The following is a 26231-nucleotide window of genomic DNA, read 5'->3' on the forward strand; positions in this document are numbered from 1 at the left end:
TGTGTGTGTGTGTCTGTGTGTGTCTGTGTGTCTGTGTGTGTCTGTGTGTCTGTGTGTCTGTGTGTGTCTGTGTGTGTCTGTGTGTGTCTGTGTGTCTGTGTGTGTGGATATCTGTCCTATACACTCCCAGACTATGCCACTCTCTCTACTTCAGCAATGTTTTCAGTAAGGATTTTCATAGTTCTTAGAATTTGTGCCATTTTCTCCGTTAGCAGCTCTTGGAGCTGTTTACCTCATACCTGTTCACCACTTTCCTTTTCTTTTGAAAAACAACTCAATTCAACAAACATTTAAGTGCCTGTTATTTGCAGTGGGGAAGATGTAAAAATGAAAGACAATACATTCCCTGCCCTTCAGGAGCTTACAATCCATTAAAAAGGATGTGATAGGTACACTGTGTTCTAAGTAGATTATGATAAGAACAAAGGAGAACAAAATACCATAAGAGAATATGAGCAGAGAACATTTTGAGTTGAGTGAATTGGGGTGAACTTCATAGACGAGGTATCACCAGAGCGCATCAGTGAAAGCTTTCCATGGGTAGAGATGTAGAACAGATATGCATTCTCCCTCTCTTGTAGTCCTTAGAGTAAGTTTTGTTGTATGACTATCTTCATCTAAATTAAACGAGCATTTATCAAGGAAGTTTGTATTTTTTTTTATTGACAAAAGCAAACCTTGAAGTCTCTAGCTGCATTGTAGATACATCTTAAGTAGCATTTCATTTATCTTGTTCATATTTTATGGGGAGTATGTTTGAGTTAACAGTATAGCCTGTGCTGAAGACACTTTTTCATGTGGAAAGTGTGCCTCTTTTTTTCAAATTAAGTTCTGTCTCATGTAGTGCACAACACTTTAGGAGCTCTTTCTACACTGGGACATAGAAAAGATCCAGTCAGATATTACTTCTACTGCTGGCATTCTATGTTGAGAAGAAAACTGAGCTTAAAAAACAAACACAGACAGGTTGGCTATTTGTGCCTAACTAATTTCTTCCTTATATTTTGATATCCCAATTATAAATACAAAACACACTGTGGACTTGAACATTTTGACCTATTTAGCTTTATTCAATTCTTTTTTGCCACTGCTTTATTTGAACTGTTACAGAAAATCAGTTAAGGAAATATTTAGATTTTTTATACCACAAGATTTTGGAAGTTAGTTTTTTCTTACAGCATAGTCTTCTCAAATTGGACTTCTTGAATAATATCAAAGTCTTCTCACCAGCCCTTTGAAGTCCCAGGGGGAAGCTAGCAGTAAAGGAATAGATTGCACTGGATCAAACACAAAGAGAGAGAGTTTGGTATCAACTGAAACATTTTCATTCCCATCGTGGAAGGAGCTCTTAATACATTTGTGTAGTTGACAACTCCATCAAGTTGTATTGTATAACAGTAATCAAGATGCATCTACTTATGCGTTCTCTATGGCAGGATTTTTGTGCACTTATGTTTAATATCCCATGAATGTTAGGAACCTCCAATTTCTATCTGAATTTCATTATTAATTCTTACTTCCTTCTTTGCTTTTATAATGCTTCCAAGTAGCAGCTACTCCATTCGTCATTCAATAAGTATGCCAGCTATGAGGTAATGTATAAATGATCTCAGTTACTCACCAAGAATATGGGTGTTTGTGTTGAATATACACAGAGGGATTGGGGATACAAGAATAGAGTTTTTTTCCTTTGATGCTTGTCTTTAATTGCTTGCCTTTCCACCACGCCACCATAATTTTCAGTCTTCCTCAGCTCCCTAAAAGTTCAGGATGTAAAAAGACCTTCCTTGGGTTGGTAAGGAAGAGCCTAGTGGTTGGGTATGAGGTTCTTAATTAAATCTCTAGAGAAAATTATTCTGCCAAACAGTGCTGCAATATTGTACTTGTGAAAAGACCCTAAGGAGCCTTGACTGGCTGCCTAGCTTGTTAGGCTAATCAGATAGTAGTCTTCCACACCAAAGAGCTACTTCCTGTAGACCTTTCTTCGCCACATACTGTGGCTTTTTGCCAGGGAGATCAGAAATGGGTAAACTAAATATTTTGGCTTCAGGTAGCACCAGAACTATTTATGTGGAATTGTTTTATTTGAGCCTGGATGGGGGAGGCCTGGGAATATTTTAAAATCACTATAGACATAATCTGCTTATCATTGTATTAAACTGTGTTGAGTATTCTCTACTGGCCCTAGAACTAACTTTAATAAACTTCTCTTTGTATTTTAAACTCCTTGTGACCACTAGTAAAATCTGGTTCAGAATTCACATCCTGAATTTCCTGTAAACCAGCTGTTGCCCTGAGACGTTATAGTCACATTTGGTTTCATTTGAAGAAAATAGAATTGTGTAAAATAAGTTCATATTGGAGCAATTTGGCTGGCCTGTTCTCTTTGCCTCTTCTCTTTTATCTCTTTCTTTACTCATTATCAGCAGCTCTTCTTTTTTTCTATATTTAAGTAATTTTTGTGAAAGATGAAGAACCTACAGCTTTGAATTCCTATTATCTTGATTCTATAAAGTAAGTTGGGACATGAATACATGCTTATATAAAGGGAAAACATGCTTGTAGCCAAATACTCCCTTATCTGCCGATAAACTCAAACCACAGTTGTCATCTGTGTAGGATAATCTCTTTTTAAAGATTAGATTGTACATTATTGGTGTAAACTTCATCAAAGAAGCCTTTTGTTTTATGGATCAGTTGTAATTTATAATTGCATTATATCTTTACTTGACACAGTCCACAGATGTGCTAAATACCTACTATGTGCCAGGAACTGCTCAGCACTGGGGATACAAAGATGAAGCAAAACTTAGTTCCAGTCATCCAGGAATTTAAAATCTAAGGGAGGGAGAAAATCTGTACACAAATAACTTAAGATGCAAAAGAGAGAACCAGAGTGTTAGGAGAAATTTGTGAGATCATTTCTTCATCTTACCATCTTGTTGTTGGGTGGAAAGCACATTCAAAGAAGTCACTGATGATTTCATTTCAGTTTAGCAAACCTTGATTAAATGGCTGCCAAATGTGAAGCACTATCCAGGGTGCTGAAGATACAGAGACAAAAATGAGTTGCTTCTGCCCAAAAGTAGCATGCATTATATTGAAAGGAAAGGGGGTGGAGGAAACAACAGGTATACAAGTAAACAATACTCTACAAAGTAATTTTACGACAATGCTAATAATTAGGGGCACCAGAAAAAGCTCTCATGGAGTAGCTGGCATTTCCACTGAGCTTTGAAGGGATTTAAGGATTATTTGGGTAGAGATAAGGGAATACATTCCAGACATGCAGTACATGTTGGGTAAGGTCACTGAGGTAGGAAATAACAGCAACAGTGAAGGGTGCTGGCCAAATTGGTCATGTTATATATCTGTTTCTTGACTTTGGCTATTGTCAGGAGCCCAGGGAGATGTTTTTAATTGAGGCCTCTCTCCAGAGGCAGTTTTTCCAGGTGAAGGATTATATGTACAACCACTTGCTCCTTAGCATTGATATACCCTCTGTCTCTTTAAAGGAACTCTGCAACCTTCAAGTCTTTTGAAGATCGAGTTGGGACCATAAAGGTATATCACTTATAACTAATCTACTATTTTCCAGTTTTGTGTGATTAAGTTCAGCCACTTAACAGAAAAGTATAATCTAAAGAGGAGACTCAGTACCTATCCTGAGTGCATTTTTGACATATATCTATTTTTAAATTAAATATTTTTATTATGAAGTTAATTATCAATACAAACATTTCAATACACAAATTTTTAAGCTTTGTTTATTATGTTTTAATTATATTTTTAAACTTTTGAACTTCTAATATGTAGTTTGTTGTTAAATTATATGTTAAACTTAATGCATAGGAAAATTATCCTGTTAATATCCGTTCTGAACTTATTTCCTTCTGAACTTGTTTTATTGATTCCCTTTTCTTTCTTTTTTTCTTCTGTTAATTCCCATTAACATCTTTCTTCCTTCCACTTTTCCTCCAACATCTTCCTTTTAACAAATGAGTATAATCAAGTAAAAAAAATCAACATATGGGGTGGCTAGATGGCACAGTGAGTAAACACACACACACACACACACACACACACACACACACACACAAAACTAGCCATGTAACCTTGGGCAAGTTACTTAACCCCAATTGCCCTCCAAAAAGCAAAAAAAAAAAAAAAACAAGAACATATCAGCCACGTCTGAAAATGCACAACTTCTTTTAGCCCTTCTATTGCAGTTTGCCTTCTCTCTGGGAGGATGGCATAATTATTAGTCTTTTAAAGTAAGGACTGGTCATTGCATTGACCAGAGTTCTTAGGACATATATCCACTTTAGTCCTACTGCTCTGATACATTTTTTTTCTATCTCTTCCCCTTTGCAGTCCAAAGTCGTTGGTGGCAGGGAGAATGGCAGTGACAACCTTCCTTCACCAACAGGAAGCAGCGATAAACCTCTGCAGGATCATCCTCCTTTCTAGATCCCTTTGGAGCTTTACTCTGCCACATGACGAGTTCAAGAACCCTCTCAACTTGTCATGAGCAGCTCTGCAGAAGAAAACCAATATAATTACAGTTCAAACCAGGAAATGGACAGAGTCTAGTTTTGAGAATTCATATCCATACATATATAGACACTTGCTGCTGGATTTGAGTAAAAGAGAGAACACAAAAAGTTTTGTACACAGATATTTTACACTAAAGTTTATAGATGAAATGTATCACTGTGCTATTCTTCCTGGGAGGGTGCATTTAAATGGACAGGACTTCCTCATTGGGTATACAAGCCAAAGCATGAACTCGCATTTGGAAAACACTATAGCTTAGCTGAATGCCCAAATAGATTTCTGTTTGGGAGTGGAAAGAAGCATAATTATGAAACAAACTTTTTGAAAATGTTGTTTATTTTCTACCTTCCCTCAGTTTCTAAAAGCTTATAGAAGTAACCTAGGAGATTCTAATTAGCTTATTATTTTTTCCCCCAAAATGATTGTCAGGATGTGGAACTGTCCATTTTTCTGTGCCTTCCAGAAAGCAGACTAATTAGCAGCTGCTTGGTTGTTACACTAATGCTCAAGCTTTAACAAAATGAAAATCTTTATTTTTTAAATGCAGTGGACTTTTCAAAAATCAAAATGAAGCAAAGCAGCTTTAGCCTCACATTAGGGAAATATTATCTTGGAACTCTGAAGCCGAAATGCAAGCCTTACATCACCTTATGCTTTACTTGTTTATAATCTTTTTATATAAAGAAATTGAAGGTTCTAAAGCTGGGTTTTGAGCACTGTGTGGTTTTGCATTTAACCCTCATGGCAGCATGCCTGTGCCAGTTTGTGTGTTTATTTAGCTCATTCCCTAAGTTCATCTGAGTGTATGAAACTTGCTTCTCTGTTCTCCTCTGAATTGCTGCAGCAGCTCCTTGCAGGTTCCTGCTTTTAGCTAATAAGCTCAAAGGCTTCTAGACAGCAAGGAATATCCTAACCAGATGAGAGATAAATCTCTGTCATAAGCAACTTTAAAGTGACAACAGCTCATCCCCCTGTCCTGGCTATTTTACTTCTGAATAAGCCCAAATGATTGTACATTATTGGTCAGTATATCTGAACCTGCCATTGTTTACAGTAGGTATAAATTCAAAAAAGACTTAATGAGAAGTAGGACTGGACCCTTCCCCCAAGATAGGCTGGAGATGGGTAGAAAGAGTTGATTCGAATTAGTAGGAATCTGCCTTGGGATTTTGTTAACTTCCTAATATCAATATTTCTTAGAAGCTCTGAGACTTTTTTTTTCCATTTTTAAAATGATGCCATTTGGGGCATTATTTCTCATGGCAATTGTCTTGCCTGATGTGAGGCATGATTTTGAGGGTGAAGTTTTGTGCCTTATAGGCTCTCAGCAGTGGGATTAAAATCTGTTTGCTTTTATACATATCAATAAAATCTCGCTGGCTGAAGGAATACTCCCTCCAGCCCAAGGTTGACCCTATTTTGTTCAGCCTTAATGTTCTCCCTACTCTAGAGAAGCAAGTTCTGATACACCAGTATCTATCTATCAGTCCTAGGGGCTGCATTCCATGCAATGTTAGGAGGCAGATGCAGTAGGAAATATAGTGTGTCGTGACCTTTTATCAGATTTTATTATTTGTGGCTGAAATTGTTGGGGAACAGTAAGGAGAAGGAAGATGAAGGGGTGGGAATTGATCTTTCTTTTCCTTAAACTGGATATTGGGTATTTGTCAATAAATTATTCCTTTCAGGGTAAAAAAAAACTGAGTTTGTATGATAGCTTGTTTAAACATTGTTTTACAGGGGGAGATCTGAATTTCTGAACCTTTAGCAGAAATACTAATGATCAAGTGCCCAACTTTTTTGTGTTACTGTTATGAAGGCTAAAATCTTCCAAATTATAAAGCTACAAATGTAACTGGGTTATTCAGGTGAAGATTTAGTGAATAGTTCTTAAATATGGCTATTTTAAGATATTAGGAATACTTTATGATTCCCAATAATAGATGACATGTTTATATACTTTTAAGTTTGAAAAGGTTTTCATGTACTTTCTCAATTGAATTTTGCAACCACTTGAACCCAAATTGACATGCCTTTATAACTTTCTTGTAATGTATAAGTTCATTCAAATGCAGGATGAATGGCCCAAAATAGTTCATAGTATTAAAGAATAAGAATCAAAGAATTGCATAGTGGGGAGAGACTTTAGCAACCACCTGGTCCAACCAGTAACTGAAAAGGAATCTCACAACATAGCCAGCCAAGTGGTTATCCAACTTTTGGTTAAGATGGTCTCTAAGGTTCCTTCCAGCTCTAAATTGCATGATTTTATAGTCCTATAATCTATAGTTTTCACTAGATTGCTTCTCCTAAACTGCTTTCCTCTTTTACTGGAACTGAAGATGGATGTATTAGAGAGGGCCCAGAAATATGACTTTTTCCTGAACAGCAGCTCCCAGAATCACAGGATCTGAGTTGTAAAAGACCTCAGGGGATAGCTGACAAGTGGTTCTCCTGTCTAAGCCTGAAGAATTCTAGGGAAGGGGGCCCCACCATATCTCAGGGTACCCCCTTCCGCTTTGGGGCAGCTCTTATAGTTAGGAAATTTTTCCTGACATTAAGCCTAAATTTGCCTCTTCGCAAATTCTACCTATTGCTCTTAGTTCTGCCCTCTGGGACCAAATAAAACAAGTCTAATCTCTCCCCTACATGACAACACTTCAGATACTCTGAAGGAAAAAAAAAGCTATCACATACCCCCTCTTTACCCAATCTTTTCTTCAGTTAACTAAACATGCCTATTCCTTTAACTGGTCTTTATATATCATAGACTCAAGGCCTTTCATCATCATCACCTTGCCCTCCTCTGGACATTTTCCAGCTAATAAAAGTTCTTAAACTGTAGTGCTCAGAACTGAACACAGTGCTCCAGAGAGGTGTGACAAAGGCAGATAACAACAGTATTATTGCTTCCCTGTTCCTGAAAGCTAGATCCTAAATGCATCCATTCCCATTAGCTTTTTTAACTGCCACATCATACTGTTGACTCATTTAAATTGCAGACCATTGAAAACCCCTTTTTTCAGAATTTCCTACCTTTTATACTTGTGAATTTGAGTTTTTGTACCTAAATGCAAAGCTTTAGATTTATCACTATTGAATTTCATATTACTACATTTAGTTCAATGCTGTAGTATTCAGAATTCTTTTGGAGGCTGTCATCCACTGTTGTATGATCCACAAATTTGACGAGAATATCATCTATGCCTTTAACCAAATCATTGAGACTGGGTACAAATCCCTAGTGTGCTCAGGATTCTGATTCTGTAAAATGATGTAACTTCAACCCTTTTTGGAGACCTCCTTACAGTGACATTGAACCATGAAAAACTATTCTTTGGAATTGAGTGTATTAATGTCTAATCTAGCTTCTCCACAAGAATAGTATACTTCATAAAAAATTTTATCAGACTTCACATAAGCTGTGCCCCAAATATAACCCCCTTATCTACTAGGTTAGTAATCCTAATTTCCTTTTTGAGGTGACAAGTGAGAGTGAAGGAAATAGCATGGTGGCAGAACACCCAAAGATAGGAGCTAGATTACAGAACGGAAGAGAATTCTGTATAGTATGTGGTTGACAAAGATGAAAGGAAAGGAACAGGTATTTTATTAAGCACCTGCTTTGTGCCAGGCACTATGCTAAGGACTTTATAAATATTTCATTTGATCCTCACAACAACCCTGAAAAGTAGTCACTTATTGTCCCCATTTTACAATTAAAGAAACTAAGCCAGATAGAAGTGTTTACACAGGTTCCCACTGCTAGTAAGTATCTGAAACTGGATTTGAACTTGGGTGTTCCTGCTTACACCTACTACATGCAAATCACTGAGCCAAGTGCTTGGGCTACTAATAGAAAAGAGGCAATCCCTGTTATCAAAGAACTAACACATTTGGGGAGCAATTTGATATATCAAGCTCAAAAGGTCAAAAAGCTGAAACAATATGCCAGTAGAGGAGCATTTTTTTTTTGTAAATGGTATTTTATTTTTTCTAATGACATATAAAGATAGTTGTCAACATTCATTTTTTATAAGATTTTGAGTTCCAAATTACCCTCCCCCCCCCAACCATGGCAAGCAATCTGATACAGGTTATACATGTGCAATTATGTTAAAAACATAATTCCATATTAGTCATCTTGTAAAAGAAGAAACATTAACACAAGGAAAAAAAGACACAAAAATAGCATGCTACAATCTGCATTCAGACTCCATAGTTCTTTTTCTGGAGTGTGGACAGCATCTAATAGCATGAGTCTTTTGGAATTGTCTTGGATCATCATAGAGCTATCATAGTCGATTATCAAACAATGTTACTATTACTATGTACATGTTCTGGTTCTGCTCACTTCACTCAGCATCAGTTCGTTTAAGTCTTTAGGAGGAGCATTTCTTTGCATGAAATGTAGGTGTAAAATAATCTTCAAAAGGCAGCACTAGGATCTGCATCTAGGATTTTAAAGCTACATCAACTGCCAGAAGGAAATGATATAATAAACACCACCTGGCTCAGCTAAGATCCTTGTCTATACTTGCTGGAAGTGTATTTCCAAAAAACCTGGTTAATGGAGTTTACAAATGAGATAGTATGAGTAAAAACTGACTTCTTAGAATTACTGCTCTTGCTGTCTAATACTTTGAACCTTTCCGTATGGTTCTAGAAGTATTCAAATTACTTGGGACAAAACAAAATATTTAAGTTTATTAACATAAATCTTACATCTTTACATTTTTAATAGGCAATATGTCCTTTTACTGAAATTATTTGTGCAACTCAGCACTGAGTTCACAAGACTGACATTCTAATTTATTATCAAACCATACTTTTACCATATTGAATATTAAAGCTTACCTTTGACAAATATTACCTTTTTCCAAGTCTAGCCTTGATTATAGCCCATAGGTTTTCAGTGGGGTTTAAATCAAGCGAGTTCTCACACTACTAATGCATGTTAATTCTATCTCTTGGATAAATTTCTTAATCTTTCGTGAAGTGTGGCATGATGCATGGTCTTCTTGCAGTATCTGTAAATATTTGCAGTATTTATGTCCATTTAGGAATTTCTGTAATTCCAGGACAATTCTTCTTTTTCAGTATATCAGTATATTCACAAGAGTTCATTGGGGAAAAGACTTCCAGGTCCACGGTAAATAAAAAATTCCAAAACTTTTTTTTGTGAATGTTTCATAATCTGATGAAGATGCCCAGCATTTTATAGGCTCACCTAGACTTCTGACAGCTGTTTTGGAGTAGCTTTGAATGAAAAAAGATGAGTTTCATCAGTAAAAATTACCTATTTTCCAATTTTTAGTACTCCAGTCTTTATATTGCTTTTCCTATGACAAGTATTTTTTTTAACTTTATATCAATGGTTAGCTTTTTTTTTTTTAAACTGGTCTTGATGTTCTTTCAACTTCAAGAAGCTGATGTTAACATGGTAGAGGAATCAGTAACAGTCTTTCCAGCTGCCAGGTCCTTCTGAAGGTCTTTGTTTGTTTTCTGAGGATTAATTAGGCTGTTTTGTAGCAAGTTTGTCAGTTTATTGGCAATTTGTTTTCAACCAAACTTTCCTTTGTGCTTTAGTACAACTGATCCTGTTTAATTGTGAGCTTTAATGATCCTTGAAAGACTTGACTTCCCTACACCAACAGTAATCAATATTTTTTAGTCACTGAATTGCTCTTTAAATTGCATTTTTGGGGGGTGGTTAGGTGGAGAAGTGAATAGAGCACTGGCTCTCCAGTCAGGGGACCTGAGTTCAAATCCGGCCTCAGACACTTGACACACTTACTAGCCAGCCTTGTGACTTTGGGCAAGTCACAACCCCAAATGCCCTCCAAAAAATAAAATAAACTGCATTTTTTTGAATGTCCTCAGCACAACATCCATTCTTAACCACAGAAGTAATACTACAAAAGACGGCAGTGAAACATATTTGGCACCACTGGCCAGTGACTAGAAAACTAAAAGATTAAAAGTAGAGAATCCAGTTCAGTCTGGTTTCATTTATGGTCAGGGTCAGTCAACCTAGTCAACCTAGTTCAAACTGAGTCAACCTAGTGTTAGCAGAAGCAAAAAAGCATGACCATTATTTGTCCCAAGTAATTTGCAAACTGCTGCTTTTTTTGACTTGAGTAATAATAATAAACTTAAATGTAGTCACTCTGATGGTGAAACTGAGCCTGCTAGAGTGAACCAGGTCCAAAGGTCATATAATTAGATGACAAATAATGTATGGAGCTTATTCCTAATTAGGATATATAAACACATCCTAAAAATGTTCTACAAGCAAAGGGAGGAAAATGCTTCAGTAGTCCAAAAATGAGTAAGTTACAGGCAATTACATTTAACTTAAATTTTTTTCACAGTAATTCATAGTTGAAACTTGACAGTTTCTGATTTCTTTCTGAGGGTACCAAATGATTACCTCTATAATTGAAAATTCAAAGGTCTGACCTTCCAACCCCTAAACACCATATACTACAGCTTCAACTAAGGTGGAATCAGAATCGAGTATCATTAATCTTATCTATTAGGATTTAGAGCTTATCAAGTCTCACCCCTCCATCCTACAGATAGAGAAAACAGGCTAAATGAATTCCCACTCATCCTTGTCATGCACTTGCCTTATTTCCACCTGATGAAATAATCTTCAAGTACCGGCTCACATCTCCACAAAGCCGTGATCTGAAAGCATTCATTGCAAATTTTATTGGAGTACTTATTTGACTCTTTCCTCTTATATATTTTACTTTGTATTATACTTATTCTCGTGAGAAGGGATTGTTTTTCATCCTTTCCTTGAACAGACGTAGAGCCTAAAAGGAGCTAATAAGTCGCTGCCGAATTAAATGGCTCAAGGACACAGAGAAAGTAAAAGTTACCTGTAAACATTCAAGATCACAAGAGTTGCCCTTTGGTCACTTCATAAGCTTTATTTCCAGAAGATGTATGGTTTACTGAGGGGAAAACAAACAAAAAATCTGTCCTACAGTTTTGGGGGAGCAAGCAGGTCAGTTACGACCTCTCTCCCAGCTCTGACATCTAGTAGCTGTGACCTTAGCCAAGTCTCAACTCTAAGCCTCATTTTCCTCACTGGTAAAACGAGACTACACTCTCCTCCCTACCCGCCCCCGTCCCCCAATTCCTGCCCCGGGCTGTCACGAGGAAAGAGCCCTGGAAACCTTTAGGGGCGTTATCCTTACCACTCAGATCTACAGAACGGGTCTCTCCAGCTGCTTGGAGCGTTCACGGGACACCTGCCCTGGGTCTTCAGTTGCCGGTGGAAACGCGCCTTGGGCCTCCGAGGGGAGCAGGAGGGGTCAGGGGGGAGCAGGAGGGGCCAGGGCTGGCCAAGGCCACTCCGCGAGCCCGAGGAGGCCGGCCCGAGGCCAGAGACGCGAGCCCGACGTCCACGTGGAAGAAGCTGCCGCGATCCCGCCCAGAAGCCACAGCCTCAGCCCCACTTCTGCCGGGGGCCACAAGCTGCTGCCCTGGACAGATGGACAGAGGTGGCCTCCCAGACCCAACCCTGGTGCAGGCTGGTGGCCACCGGTTCACGGCTGCGGATGTGTAAAAACTCGTTTATTCCTCCGAGAAAACGGCAGATTGAGAGAAGACAGAGAGACACGCCGGCGTCGGTTCGAGAGGGGAGACCTCCGTAGGGAATGCTCTGCCGCGAGCCCCGCCCCCTTTCCCACGCCCTGCCAAACTCCGCACGGCGTGCGCGCGCCCACCCCCAGAGGCATTTCTCCTCTTTCCCCCTTCTCCCAAGCCTTCTGCCGCGCGCTCTCGAGCGGGAGGGGAGGGGGGGGTTGGGGACGCGCACGCAGGGCGGCGTGTTGCGTGAGCGCGCGCGACTCCTCTTCCTCCAGCCCGTCACCCCGCCCCCTTCACCCCTACCTCTACCGTCGCTGCCGCTCCCGCGCCCTCTGCTGCCGCCGCCGCCGCCGCCGCCCAGGCTCTCACGAAGGAGCGGTCACCGGCTGTGGAGACAGTGCGGCCCAGGCCCAGCACCGGGTGCGGAGCCGGAGGCACACACGGATTAGCCGAGCCGAGCCGGCCGGCCAGATTTAGCCGGGGCAGGTAAGCGTCTAAGGAGAGAGACCGGGCCAGGCCTCCTGTTCTTGGCGCCAGCGCCGGCGCCCAGGCCCGGCTTCTCCCTCTCCTCCTTCACGCGTAGCCCGCCAGCCTTGGGGCCGCGGAAGGCCAAGATGGAGCCACGGACGGCGGGGGTGGGGAGAGGAGATGGTGCCGCAGCATCGCCGCCGCCGCCGCCGCCACCACCGCCACCACGGGAGAGGGGGAAGGGCGGGGAGCCAGGGCAGCTGAGGCCGGAGGAGCCTGGGGCAAGCAGACCCCCGCGGCGGGGGTGGGGAAGGATAAAGGGGGAGGGCCAGAGGGGAGGGTTCTAGCGGAGACCCGGGCCGACTTGGGAACCCCAGCCGGGAGGGGAGGGCACCGGCTCAGGCACTGGTCGGAACTCCCGGTCTAGGGTACGGGGACACACACTTGGGGGGACGTGGAAATGAGGAACCTGAGCCGGGAGAAACTGGGGGAGGGGACACCGTAGTGAGGAGTGGGGGGAGGGGAAGCGGGGCGGAGAAACCGAAGGGGAAGCCGCCAGGGGATGCGATACTTGAGCAAGAGGAGTGAGTGGTGGAGAGGGAATTTAATGGGTGGGTGGGAGAAACGAGGAGGAGGGACCTTAAACCAGGAGGGTCTGTAAGGAGTGGCTAGGTAGTGGGCACCCTTGGGGATAGGGGGTTAAAAGAAGTAATGAAAGAGGGGTATAGAAATGGGGGCATGAAGGGAACCTGTGGAACCTTATGGGGAAAAGTGTCAGCCTTTTGGGGACGATTCTGCTGTGAAATAGTGACAGGCCTGGGAATTAGAAGATTCAGAGGTATTAGCTAGGCCTTGGGAAGACTTGATTAAGAATGGAGGGAGGTGATTCCTTGGATTTGGTCACTCATTGGTTCTTTGTTGATGTTGCCTTAGTGAGGTAGGTCTCTTGACAAATGGTGTTGGGGATAGTTATTGGGGTATTTTCCCTAGGGAATTTGGATGCTATGATTTTCAACCGAAAAGAATGTCATTCTATTACCCTTCAATACCAGGCCTCTATAACCTTAATTGTATACCCTTTTTTTCCCTCTCAAATGGGGAGGGGGGATTTTAGTTTAGTCTATAAAGTGAATTTCTTGATGGAAAATGACAAGCTGCAGGGGTTCCAGATTGCTTTTATTTGCCTGATTCTAATGTTTTGTTGTTTGTTTTTTAAGAGTTTGGGTGGCTGGAGTTAGAAGGGAGAATATCTGTAATATATTAAGAAGTATCTTTTCTAGTTTTCAGATGAAGAACTTTGTTTTCATCCCAACAGTATGCTTCAAAACAAAATAGCAACTGAAAGAATTGGTGAAGTGAAACCAAAAAATCTTATACCTTTTCTAATTTGACTGTAATTTGTCGCTAGATATATTATCAGATGTATTTAAGCATGTTGTTATCCCAGAAAAAGTGGAGTCATGAATGCTCTAACCAGATTCTAAAATGGAAAAAGAATTAGACACCCTGTTTTAGCAGTTTGGGGTTTGATAAAACACCAATTTAGGTATATTATGTAGATTTTGATTTAAGGGAGCTTTGTGGTAGGCAACCTGGCTTGGTTAATATAGCTGACTTCAGAGCCCTGAGCCTTCTAGATGTGTGAAGTCACTTAACTTCTCAATGCCCTAGGCAACTCTCAAAGACTGTAATTGCCTATGCCAGTGAAATCACAGGTCTATTTTCTCCCTCTGCCTGTCCTTATGTTGTAGCATCATTTAGTGTCTTTTAAAAAAAAATTTATAGTCTTTAGTGTTGGAAATTCATTCTCAATTAAACATGTATTAACTTTCTAAGTAAACTTTAAAATATGAGTTTTTAATGATTCAAAATATTTTATCCAAATTGTAAAGAAGCTGTAGTTTTGACTGTGTGGGGAGCTCCTTTCACCAACCCTTCTTATGACTACATTTTCAGTGCCATACTATGTCTAAAAGTATCTCCAAAGCACCGTATAACTATGGCACGGTCTGTATTAGAACCATATTATTTTCAGCAAGCTTGTTCATTATTTTGAGGACTACTAGCTAGGTGTTCACTGAAGACAGAATTGGATTAAATAAGTGGAGGGAGCCAGTCCTTAAGTGATATCCCAAATCATATTGCCTTTGCCACATAAGGAAAAGCATGAAACGTCAGACCTGAAAAGGAAATTAGAAGTAAAGTCTCATTTCTTTTATTTACATATTAAGTGCTTTTGTTTATCATTAAATTTGAGCTGTTGATTAGAAATTTTGACTTAGTAGAGCATAGTGTTGTGGATGTTATATTAGATTTCTTAGGTATCTCAGTAGTCACAGAATTTGTCCATTAAAAACTAATTTAACAGTAAAACCTTGACTGTTTCTCTCCATTATCGTGTTCTATTTATATTTCTCATGAAGGTGGAAAAATTTTACCCCATATGGAAAGCTAATTGAAATTAGGTTAGTTTGTGTTAATTACTTTGCTGCTGCTGCTGCTCTGTGTGTGTGTGTGTGTGTGTGTTTCAATATTAGGCACATATACTCTTTCACCTGGAAGATAAAAATAAGAAACCTTAACTTCAAAATTTGTGGAACTACTTAAATTAGTGTACATAGAAGACTGGATCACTTATTAGTGCATTCACTGTCGTCTTTCATCTCCGTCATTACTCTGGGAGATGGGGAAGAATGGTGTAGCAGTATGAGATTAGGTTCCAAACTAAGCTGAAAGTCTGTGGGAGAGCCGATTATGTTTGACCTTCTGTATGGGTATGAATCTTCAGCTGATAGAAAGGACATATCTATTTACTTGAAGTCTCATCAGTGTCATCACTGCTATAACCAACAATGAATGATGAGACAGGACCATCAACAAGAGCTCTAAAGCACAGCCAGCCCACCAGTCTAATAAGGATGCTAACTGGAATACAGTTCTATTCGACTTGGTGACAGAAGAGCTTCCAGACAGCTCCTGTATGCTAAGTAGGGCAATATCAGGTAAAGTTAGTGGAAGAACACTATTAAGACTTGATGAAGGAAAACTTCAGTCCATACACTGTAGGTCAGGGAAGTAATAACTACAAAATAATCAACTTAAATAACAGAGGTGGGATAACCTGTTCATCAGAAAATCAGCCAAAAGTATTTGCTAATCACTTATTTGTACATAGTTCCATGCTGGATACTGTCACAGTGAACCACTACTTTTCTTGCTTTCAAAAGCCTTATAAGGACATATGGATTAAGAAGAGAGCTACCCACAAACAGCAGATTCTTCAGATATACCCAGTGTTAAAAGGGATAATGGGTCAAGAAACACATTTTTGTTATCATACTTATAAGAAGAGGTTAAAACACTGCAGAATCTTTGCCTTTGAATACAAAGAATATAGAATCACTAACAATTTAGTGATATCTTGGTGTTTCAGTAGAATATTTTGGAAATCTGTCTGGATCCTTATTAGTGCCTGTTTTAAAAAATGTTCTGGAATGAATTCATTAACATTCTAGGTAATCATAATGAAGACTTGTTTAGCATAGTTTCCTTCAAGGTGGGTTTGGAACACATTAGCATTTGTGGAAACAGTTTAAGGAATGGTGTTTATAAACCTAGGGCCATGGGAGGATATTCTGTTGATAGTTTCTCAAAATCCTTGTTAGATGACATTTTCAACCCTGGAATACTACAAAGCCATTACATTAAAATTCACAGTAATGCAAAAAGCTTGGACTAACCATCCACACTGAAGAGAACAAAGTGGATGAAAAATGTGTATTACCCAAATTATAACATGCAACGGTCTTTTTAGAGAAATGCTGCAGCTGGATTATGAACTGGGCTTAGAATTGAACAGGAAGAAGAGGAAACTAGGTTGGGTTTGGGAAATGTGTAGTGCTTTCAGTAATCTGACTGCTTCTTCCTGACCCTGATCTGCTTACCGGTCTTCAAATGATTATATATATTATAAATACTAGGAAATAGTGGTCTCAGAAGAATAAAAATTGATAGGAAAACGCATTATAAGCTTAAACAGGTTGTAGAGCATTACCAGTGATGGTTTGGACTGAGGTATAGTGTAAATGATATTGAGGATTTGTATACCAGGGAAAAGAGGTGTTCCAGCCATATACATATTTTTTTCCTTTATTTTTTTCTTTTTGGAGGGGGGAAGGCAGGGCAGTTGGGCTTAAGTGACCTGCCCAAGATCACAGGGCTAGTAAGTATTAAGTGTCTGAGGCCGAATTTGAACTCAGGTCCTCCTGACTCCAGGGCTGGTGCTCTATTCACTGGGCCTATTCAGCTGCCCCTGTTCTAGCCATATATTGAGAATGAAACAGTGGTTGAACAATCTGAATGATACATTGATACTCTTGATATATTAACACAAGGAAAACCTGCAACATATTGAGTACATCCTTTATGGAGAATTTATGGCAAAACACTAACAAAAAAGCACAGAATTCAAGAACTTTTAAATGTGTTAGGGTAGCTAGACTCAGTACCCATGTCAATAAAATTATAGCTTTTTCAAAATAAACTGAGTGGAAAGCATATAGGCCTGAACCCTGTATTGTAACCATCTTCTAAATGAGTATGAACTCCACAGTGGTTAGTTCCTATTAAAATTCATTTTGAGGAAGTAATGCAGAAATTTTGACTCCCTGGTTAGCCCCAATTCTGATCAGGACATAATTACATAATAGTTTTCTTGGAGAAAATGAACAATTTCTTTATTACTCTAGGCAGTGTAGTCTGTATATCTTAAAACAAAACATTATAGTATATTCTGTGTATGTCAAAATATAGTCCAGGGATGTCTGTGGGGTCCCTGAAACCATTTTGGGAGTTTTTGAGGTCAAAACTATTTTCGTAATAATGCTAAGATATTTTACATTCCAATTTGGTAAATATTGATAGATATATAACCCACATAAACAAAAATTGGAGAGGGAGGAGTATGGTCTGCAGTAGTTCCTATAGAATATAAAGGGATCCTGACACCAAAAAGTTTAAGAACTGTCACTCTTGGTAGAAGTTCCCAAAGTGGAGATGGGGGTGGGAAGGTTGGCGGAGGTGGCACTAGAAGGATGGAGGGGGTGGGGGTGGTAGTAGCTTTGAGTACAGTTGGGGAGCGTTGAATAAAAATAAGAGGGCAGTGAAAGGAAAGAAGAGAAGAAAACTTTGGAAAAACCACTTGTTTATGATTCATCTGTTGTGTAACAGAGTTAAAGTTGTAGTGATTATATTATTTTCCAAATAAACACACAGAATGCAAGTTATATCTGATCAGTGATGGAGTCCACCAACAGGTCTTAATAAGCAAGGATTGACAAGAAAATATGTTGTACATTGTCAGGAAGTCCAGCATGCATCAGCAGGAATATATATAAGTAATAACTTGTTTTACACTTTGATAGTAGTTGTGTCATCAAAATTTCAATGCAAGAAAAACCCATGAGTTTACAATAAATTAAATTTAAGATACTTCATTTAAAAAGATATGTATATATATATATATATATATATATATATATATATATCTTTAATGATGCAAATTTTAACAAAACATTAAAGGGAAAGAAAGTAGATTTCTTAGGGGAGCACTAATATTTTTTTTTTTCCGAAAAGGGGTTGGTAGACCAAATAAGTTTGGAAATCTCTGCTCTAGTGGATTCTTAGTCATTTGTGTTCTTGAGCCTTATTTTTTTCTCTGAAGCTCTTGATACCCCTGAGTTTTATCGTAGAACCTTGTGCACTGCTATCCATGTTTCTTGTGAGGAAGCATTTTATGGTTAAATGTTGTTCAGACATAACTATACTTTTTTTCTTTTCATACTTATTGGCTTTATCCTCATTAGGGGCATATTTATTTATAATATTTGATAGTAAGCACTGAAATGTCATAAATTTATATATAAGAAATGAGAATAGACTAAATTAACATCCCTGATATGCACAACAATCTTTTGAAATGGATAATGCAGTAAATAATATCCCTATTTTACATTTGAGGGAAACTGAGGCTCAGAGAGTAACTTGACCAACTAATAAATGCCTCAGTTGGGTTTTAACCAGTCCCCTGTCTTCCAAGTCCATTATTCTTTCTATTCTACTGAACCACTTGTAAAGAAAACAAGTTTCTTACATATGATGTCTATTTTCTCCCCATTTTCATTATAATAATATTTCTGGTAGCAATAAAAATATGATCCTCACAGTAAAGAAATCACTTAATCCTCTGAAGTATTTAATACTTGAAAAAGATTGGAGATAGCATTAGTATAATGGAAAGAGCATTGGATTTAGTGTCTGAGAACCTTTGGGATACCTGCTTTGCTACTTAGTAACTTCATGCCTTTGGGCAAATAAATCGCCTAACTTCTTTGGGTAACTGTTTCCTGTCTGCAAAATGAAAGAGCAGCAGTCGAACTAAGTGATCTCTAAGGGGTTTCTGACTTTTTTTTTTTTTAATTTAAAAAATTTATTTATTTTTAGTTTACAACATTCAGTTCCACAAGCTTTTGAGTTCCAAATTTTCTCCCCCTCCCCAAGATGGCATGCAATCTGATACAGGCTCTACATATACATTCACATTCAACATATTTTCACATTAGTTCTTCTGGATCTTAATCCTTTGGTCTTGAAAGTAATCACTAAGTTAAAAATAGCATTACATTAATTTGATATTTGCTTCTATGACAATGCTAGTTAGTTGTTTAATCATTTTTCGGTCATGTGCAACTATTCATGATCTCTTTGGGGATTTTCTTGGCAAAGATACTGAAGTGGTTTGCCATTTTCTTCTCTAGCTCATTTTACAGATGAGGAAACTGAGGCAATCAGGGCTAAATGAGTTGCTCAGGATCACATAGCTAGTAAGTGTCTAAGGCCACATTTGGAATTAAATCTTCCTAAATCCAGTCCCAGCACTCTATCCACTGCACCACTGTGCTGCCTTAATACTAGTTAAGGGTATTGTTAATGTATTCACTTTAGCTGTATAACTATAACTTCCTTTTGTTCTTTTGTTAACAATTCCTTTACATGGTACTGTTCAAATGGCTTAATTTTTAAGAAGTTTGTATGTTTTTGTTGGTTTAATGTTCCTGTGTTAGATGGTGGTGGTGGTGGTGGTGGTGGTGTGTGTGTGTGGGTGTGTGTATGTGTGCTGAAAAGTTTGTGCTGGGGAATTGAATGGTAAAACAAATGGCAGGGGAAAAATCTCTCTTCTGAAAATACCAAGCATGAGGCAGGCTTGGGAGACTAGGTATTCTGTACTTGAATATGACAAAGTTTTAGAAGTGGAAAGGATAAGGAACACTAAGCCCAGAATAGTGAATGTGATTGTCAGCATCAGTGATTTCAACACAGGGCCTCTGATTTCAGAAACAGTTCTCCTTCTACTATATCACACACTCCTTCCATTATTGAGATCTTATTTTGGGGTCTTTTTAATAGTCCTAGAAAGAACATAAAGGTAAACACAAGCTAGACTTTCTGGATTGTAGACCTTTGAAGTTCAGGGTCCACCCCTGAAGGGGATAGAGACCTCTTCTGTGACTTTTTTGTCTGTGAAAAGAATATTTCTCCTTGTTTTCCCTTTTTAACCCTATCAAATTGGAAGTCAGAACTTTTCTAAAAACCATTGGGTCATGAGGAGCTTTAGTGTGTGAATGATGAAGCTTTGTCATCAAGTGTGTTCATTATTTAAAGATGATTGGCAACTAGTCATTTACAAGCTTTGCAGTTGAATGAAGCCTTAATTTAAAGATTGATTAATAATATGTATATAATGCCACCTACGTGCCAGGCACTGTGCAAAGCTTTTGCAAAAATTATCTCATTTGTTCCTCACATAACCCCGGGAGGTAAGTCCTATTATTAGGCCCATTTTACTGTTTAAGAAACTGAAACAGAGGTTAAGTGACTTGCCCAATTATCTGAGCTTGGACCTGAACTCAGGTCTTTCTGACTCCAAGCCCAGTATTCTATCCATTGTATCACGTAACTGCCTAGGTTAGTTTATGGCACAAGTCTTTGAAACCTAAGGGATTTCCTCTTTTTCAGGTTTTTTGTAATTTTTTTTTTGCATAGTATTTAGTTAATATAAAATGTTGATTATAAACTAGTAAGATTTTTAGAGTAAGAAAGAATATTAGAGGCCTTACCATAATTAATCCTACTGGTTCATTTTACAGACAAGAAAACTGAGACTCTGAGAAGTTAAGTAACTTAACCTGAGATCACACAGGTAATAACCAGTGAAACTACCATTAGAACCCAGGCAGTCTAACTCCAAACCTATTGCTTTCTGCACTCAAATTATAACTTTTGTTAAATAAAGTCTAACCAATACAGCTTAAAAATAGTCATATCACCATCAACAGGGAGTCCTAGCTGCAGAAAGAAATCATATGGGCAATAATGGGGATTCGAGTCTTTGATTAAAAATATTTCTTTTTTTTTTTAAGCTTAACTAAAGAGCATTTATTGTATTCTCTACTAAACTTTGAGTTTTGAGGACATGACTAAATTCTGGAAAACCTTCACAAAGAAGAGTAAGTACAGTGAACATTATAAGCAGATATGAACAGCTGGAAGAACTGTAACCCAGAGTTAACTGACTGAAGAGAAATTTTCAGCTACTTCTTAGTAAAAAAGAAAAAGAAAGTAGGGAGAGACAGGGGCTTCAGATTGAATGAGACAAAAATCTCCTAATAAATTTAACCTTGGCTAGATTGTAACAAAATGAAAGCAGGACTTCTATAATACAAAAGTTCCCACTGCAGCACACTGTACACACCTGTTTTCCAAGCCCTCCCCCCAAGGCTGCCACTTGGATTATTTTCTGGCTTGTTCTGCCTGCCGACAGAGAAGCACATAGTTCTTCTCTTTGATCCAATCTTTGTTGTAGGGTTGGTATGTGTGAGTGTCCGCTCAGTACACAAGGCAGCTAAGATCTGCCAGATCTTCAATGAAATCAAACAACTGACTGATGTCATATGTGATGGAGAGACCGTTGGGATTCATTCTCTTCAGATGCTCTTCATACATTTTACAAACTCCTTCCATGCATTCATTCACTGATTCATAATCAGCATAAGTTTGGCCTTCTGACCTCTTGGTAGGTTGTACCAACAAAATGGTATGAGACATAGTGCTGAGCTCTGCCTCTGCCACGGCCATTGCACACGAGCTAAGTCGCAACACCCTGATTAAGAATATTTCAAGAAAAATGAAATGACATTTAAATTTGAATATTTAAGGAAAAACCAAATTCAGAGCAAAACTAGATATTCCATCAATATTCTGTACTCTTGCTGTCAAAATAATTAACATTAACCTTATATAATGGAAATATTTAAATTTGGTAAGGAAAGTATTCTAATATAACAAAATTTAGGTAAGTTACTTTCTGAGGAAGCAGCTTTTTTTTTTGCTTTTGCTTTTTTGGAGGGGGGAGGGCAGGGCAATTGGGGTGAAGTTACTTGCCCAAGGTCACATGGCTAGTAAGTGTTAATTGTCTGAGGCTGGGTTTGAACTCAGGTCCTCCTGACTCCAGGGCCAATCTCTATTTATTGTGCCACCTAGGTGCCCCAGGAAGCAGCTTTTTGAATGTTGAAAATAAAGGAGACCGTGTGACCTTGGGCAAATTGCTTAACCCCAATTGCCCTCCAAAAAGCAATAAATAAATAAAAGGACATTGTTTAAGAAAAAAATTTTAAAAAAGAAAGTAAAGGAGTGAGGAGGCTAGGTGGTGCAGTGAATAGAGCACTGGCCCTGGAGTCAGGAGGACCTGAGTTCAAATCCAACCTCAGACACTTAATACAAAACTAGCCCTGTGACCTTGTTGGGCAAGTCACTTAATTCCAATTGCCCTACCTTCCCCCCTCCAAAAAGAAAAAGAAAGGAAAAGAGGAAAGTTTTCCTTTCTCAGACAGGAATGGCAGTTGTCTAATAATGTATTGGCCTTGAAGCTAAGAAGAGCTGGATTCAAATCCTCCTTCACAAATTTTTTACCTTTATGTGACCCTCTGGACAAATTACTTCTTTGGACTTCAATTTCCTCATCTGTAAAATAATAGCCCCTTCTTCATATGGTTATTATGAGGATCAAATGAGATAATGTAAAATAAAGCACTCTTGTAAACCTTGAAGTACTATGTAAATGTATGCTTTTATTATAAACCATAAAGCCATCTATTACTCATTGAAAGAATCCTTCATTAAAAAGTTATATTTCTGTGAAAGGGTTACATACAAAAACAGTTACTGATTGCCTGAATTTACAAACAAGAAAGAACCTCAGAGTCAGTTAAATATTGTTTCTCTCTCACAAAGCTCTCTGCTTCCCAAGTCTTTTAAATGAACAAAGAAAAGCCGTTGGCTCAGTATTATGAACCATACAAATATTTCAGTGCTTGACATTTACATTGCCAAAAATATATATATGCTTATTCTTTTGGAAAATACATAATATATCTAAGATGGGAGATATGAAATTGTAAATTACATACTTAAATGTTGATTTTTGAGAACTGTTTTCATAGTAATCCCAGGTACAGTAAAACGTAATTTTTCCTTGAGTGTAGAAACAAAAAATTAATTTCTATGTTCACTATATATGTACATATAATACCTAAAAGCCTATTATTTATAACAAAAAGTTTTACCATTTGTTTCATTTTGACAAATTAGTCTTATGACCTATATTTAAACAGGTATTGGAAGGAGTACTGGGCTTGAATCAGGAGAGTTGTGCTACTTGTGTGACATTCCGGTGGTGACATTAAACCTTCTAAGCCTTTGTTTCCTCATCTTTAAGAATTTTACTTACACAGCCTACCTTACAGAGTTGTGAGAATCAAAGAATACATGTGAAAGTTCTTTATATTTCCAAAGTGTTGTATAAAGGTTAAGTTACAATTATCACGATCTATTAGTGTCTTTATAATTAGTATTATTTGCAAAAGAATTCTGATATACTGCATTAATTTGCCTTTATTTCATAGCTCAGCATCATTCATAAGATTAGAATGTGGAAATAGGTTTGACCAGTTAATGGTTTTTTCTTATTCTGGGAGTTGTCCAGCATGAAATAATGATAACATTTCATCCTTATTCTGCTCTTCTGTGTGTCTTATTCTGATTTAACAGAGAGGAGTGTTTTTTGTGGATTTTTTGTTGCTGTTACTGTGAGCTCAACATTTATGTGTTGTGAATTACATTTTTATAATACTTAAAACTTTATGAATTTCTATAAATTATAGAAGTAAGTTTCAGAGGAAGATCTTGGTATGAAATCAGTAGCAAATGTTAATATTATCTGATCTTGATGAGGCATTCCCATTGAATTTCACTTGACTGAGTTGCCTACTTAGCAGATTTGTTCCTCAGGAAGAGTTTGTTGTGTTCTTGAGATTTAGAATGCATTTGCGATAATTAACTTGGACTTTAGTGTTTGGACACCTAAGCTTAAGTTAGTTTTTAAATTTATTTCATTTACCTATAGTTTGATCATATTATGTACTCAAGAAAAACAAGCTATACATGATGGATACCTTCAGTTTTTCATGACAGTCTTTTTTTTCTGTTCTGTGTATATGCAAATAATCATTCTAATTTGTTACTTTAAGAATAAAAATTAATTTTAAAAAATCTGTTACATAGGATAAAGGGTTTGTTGGTGGTAGACTTTGCATTGCAGTTGTGCTGTAGGAACAAGTTATACATCAAGGGACAGATGACCTCTGGAGTAAACTGTGTCTATATTACTTTAATAAAAGAAGCTTTTAAAAATGTACCCAATAATCTAATGCTATTTCTGTTTTGATACTATTTTAGCTATTTGGGATTTGATTACTAATATTAAGTAATTTTTTGGAAACTGCAGTAAGTCTTCCAACTCCCTCTTGAAATCTTATCTTTTTAGGAATTTTTTCCTTTAATAAACAGACTATCTTGATGGATGAAAGATGGGGCAATTCTTAGTTTAAAATATTTTAGCTGAGAAAGAGAAATTATAGGTTCCATGAGGTAACCACTTGTGAATTTCAAATCTTATTCACCTTTAATGCTGTACTTTTTTTCTGAAATGAAACTGACAGAAACTCTATTTTCCTTGTTTCCAATTCTAGACAGTCTGTGGCTTTAAAGTCCTATGTGACACAGCGAGTAAGAGCACCGGCTCCAGTGTCGCGATGACCTGGGGATCAAATCTGGGCTCAGATACTCAGCACCACACCCAGAGACACCTGGCCATGTAACCTTGAGCAAGTTACTTAACCCCGATTGCTTTAAAAAAAAAATCCTATGTGATCTACTTGCTTTAGATTACATGTACTGTATCAGAACTGCTTCCATGAAAATCTGAAAAAACATTGTGCTGCTCAGAGTCAGCTGACTATTTTTTTTTTAACTTTCATACATCACACTTTTATTCAGCTGGTCAATTCCCAAATTTGCCTTCTGATTACTGTTCTGCATCTTCTATTTTCTTTCTCTTTAAAAAATATTAATTAATAAATTAATTTTTATTTTTCAATGTTCATTTCAATGTTCAGTCCAAATTTTCTCCCCCTCCTTCCCCTTGCCACACCCCAAAATTGCATAAAATCTGGTATAGACTGTACAGTTACATTCATATTAAACATATTTTCACATTAGTCATTTTGTAAAGAATTAGAACCAATGGGAGGAACCATGAGAAAGAAGAAGCAAAAGAGAGAGAAAAAATAGTGTACTTCAATCTACTTTCAGACTCCATAGTTCTTTTTCTGGATGTGGATAGCATTTTTCATCATGAGTCTTTTGGAGTTGTCTTAGATTTTTGCATTACTAAGAAGAATCAAGTCTGTTCTCCTGGTTCTGCTCACTTAACTTAGCATCAATTAGTTCGTGTACAAGTTTATTTTTCCTAAAGAAATATTAACCTTCATTATAATGCTAAATATTATAATTTCACATTTAAACTTGTTTATGACATAGCAGTAGCAGCTTGTATTTACCTTTATGTTCTTCCCAGGACCATTAAAAAGATAGGTGATATGATCAACTTGTTTTAGTGTTAAATTTATAAATACAGAGGTTGTTGGGGTTTTGGTTTTATTTTGTTTTTAAAAACATATATACCTCACGTTACATAAATCAGATTAGTAAGCATTTATTAAGTGCCTCCTGTGCTTCAGGCTGTGTGCTAAATTCTGGGAATACAAAGAAGGTCAAAAAGAGCTTCTTCTCTCAAGAAGTTCACAGTATGAATGGGGATGACAACAAGGAAACAACTATGTACAAACAAGATATATAGACAGGATCAATTGGAGATAATCTCCAAGCAATAACATTAAAGAGGCCAGGAAAGGCTTTGGTGGTAGGGCTTTAAGAGTTGAAGAAAGCCAAGGAGCAGTGATGAAAAGAGAGAATCCCAGGCATAGGGAAAAGCCTGTGAAAATATGACAAGTGTGTAAATGGAGTGTCTTGTGTGAGGAACATCAAGGATTCCAGTGTTACTGGATCACAATGTATGTGGAAGGGAGTATGGCATAAGAAGGGGCCAGGTTATAAAGCACTTTAAAAACCATGCAGAAGATTTTATT

The 26231-nt window shown here is 37.9% G+C and overlaps 3 protein-coding genes and 1 long non-coding RNA gene across 18 annotated transcripts in view; 3 read left to right on the top strand and 1 right to left on the bottom strand.

Moving 5' to 3' along the window:
- The window catches only part of LOC138149540 (uncharacterized), a 7751-nt gene extending 4705 nt beyond the window's left edge, over positions 1–3046 (bottom strand). Inside the window, exon 1 of the long non-coding RNA XR_011165349.1 lies at positions 2936–3046. This is a non-coding gene — a long non-coding RNA (uncharacterized lncRNA). The remainder of the gene's footprint in view (positions 1–2935) is intronic.
- TPD52L2 (TPD52 like 2) overlaps positions 1–6257 on the top strand; it is a 28778-nt gene extending 22521 nt beyond the window's left edge. For 6 of the 14 annotated variants that reach the window (XM_069072660.1, XM_069072662.1, XM_069072665.1 and 3 more), the window contains 3 exons: positions 1551–1592; positions 3516–3564; positions 4375–6257. In XM_069072660.1, coding sequence (XP_068928761.1) covers positions 1551–1592; positions 3516–3564; positions 4375–4470 — 187 coding nt within the window. In that variant the 3' untranslated portion in view covers positions 4471–6257. Of the gene's footprint in view, positions 1–1547; positions 1593–3515; positions 3565–4374 lie in introns of all 14 variants that reach the window. The other 8 variants (XM_069072659.1, XM_069072664.1, XM_069072663.1 and 5 more) reach the window with 2 other exon arrangements.
- The window catches only part of PRPF6 (pre-mRNA processing factor 6), a 324132-nt gene that overhangs the window by 24014 nt on the left and 273887 nt on the right, over positions 1–26231 (top strand). The gene's annotated exons all lie outside the window — the stretch shown is intronic.
- DNAJC5 (DnaJ heat shock protein family (Hsp40) member C5) overlaps positions 12495–26231 on the top strand; it is a 64212-nt gene continuing 50475 nt past the window's right edge. Inside the window, exon 1 of one of the 2 annotated variants that reach the window (XR_011165348.1) lies at positions 12495–12648. The gene's annotated coding sequence lies outside the window, so the exon portion shown is untranslated. The remainder of the gene's footprint in view (positions 12649–26231) is intronic. The other variant, XM_069072674.1, reaches the window with a different exon arrangement.

This window comes from Petaurus breviceps, unplaced genomic scaffold (assembly GCF_028583685.1).
Source record: "Petaurus breviceps papuanus isolate PSGF00001 unplaced genomic scaffold, PetGlider_PUasm1.0 90847, whole genome shotgun sequence".
Classification (NCBI taxonomy): Eukaryota; Metazoa; Chordata; class Mammalia; order Diprotodontia; family Petauridae; genus Petaurus; species Petaurus breviceps.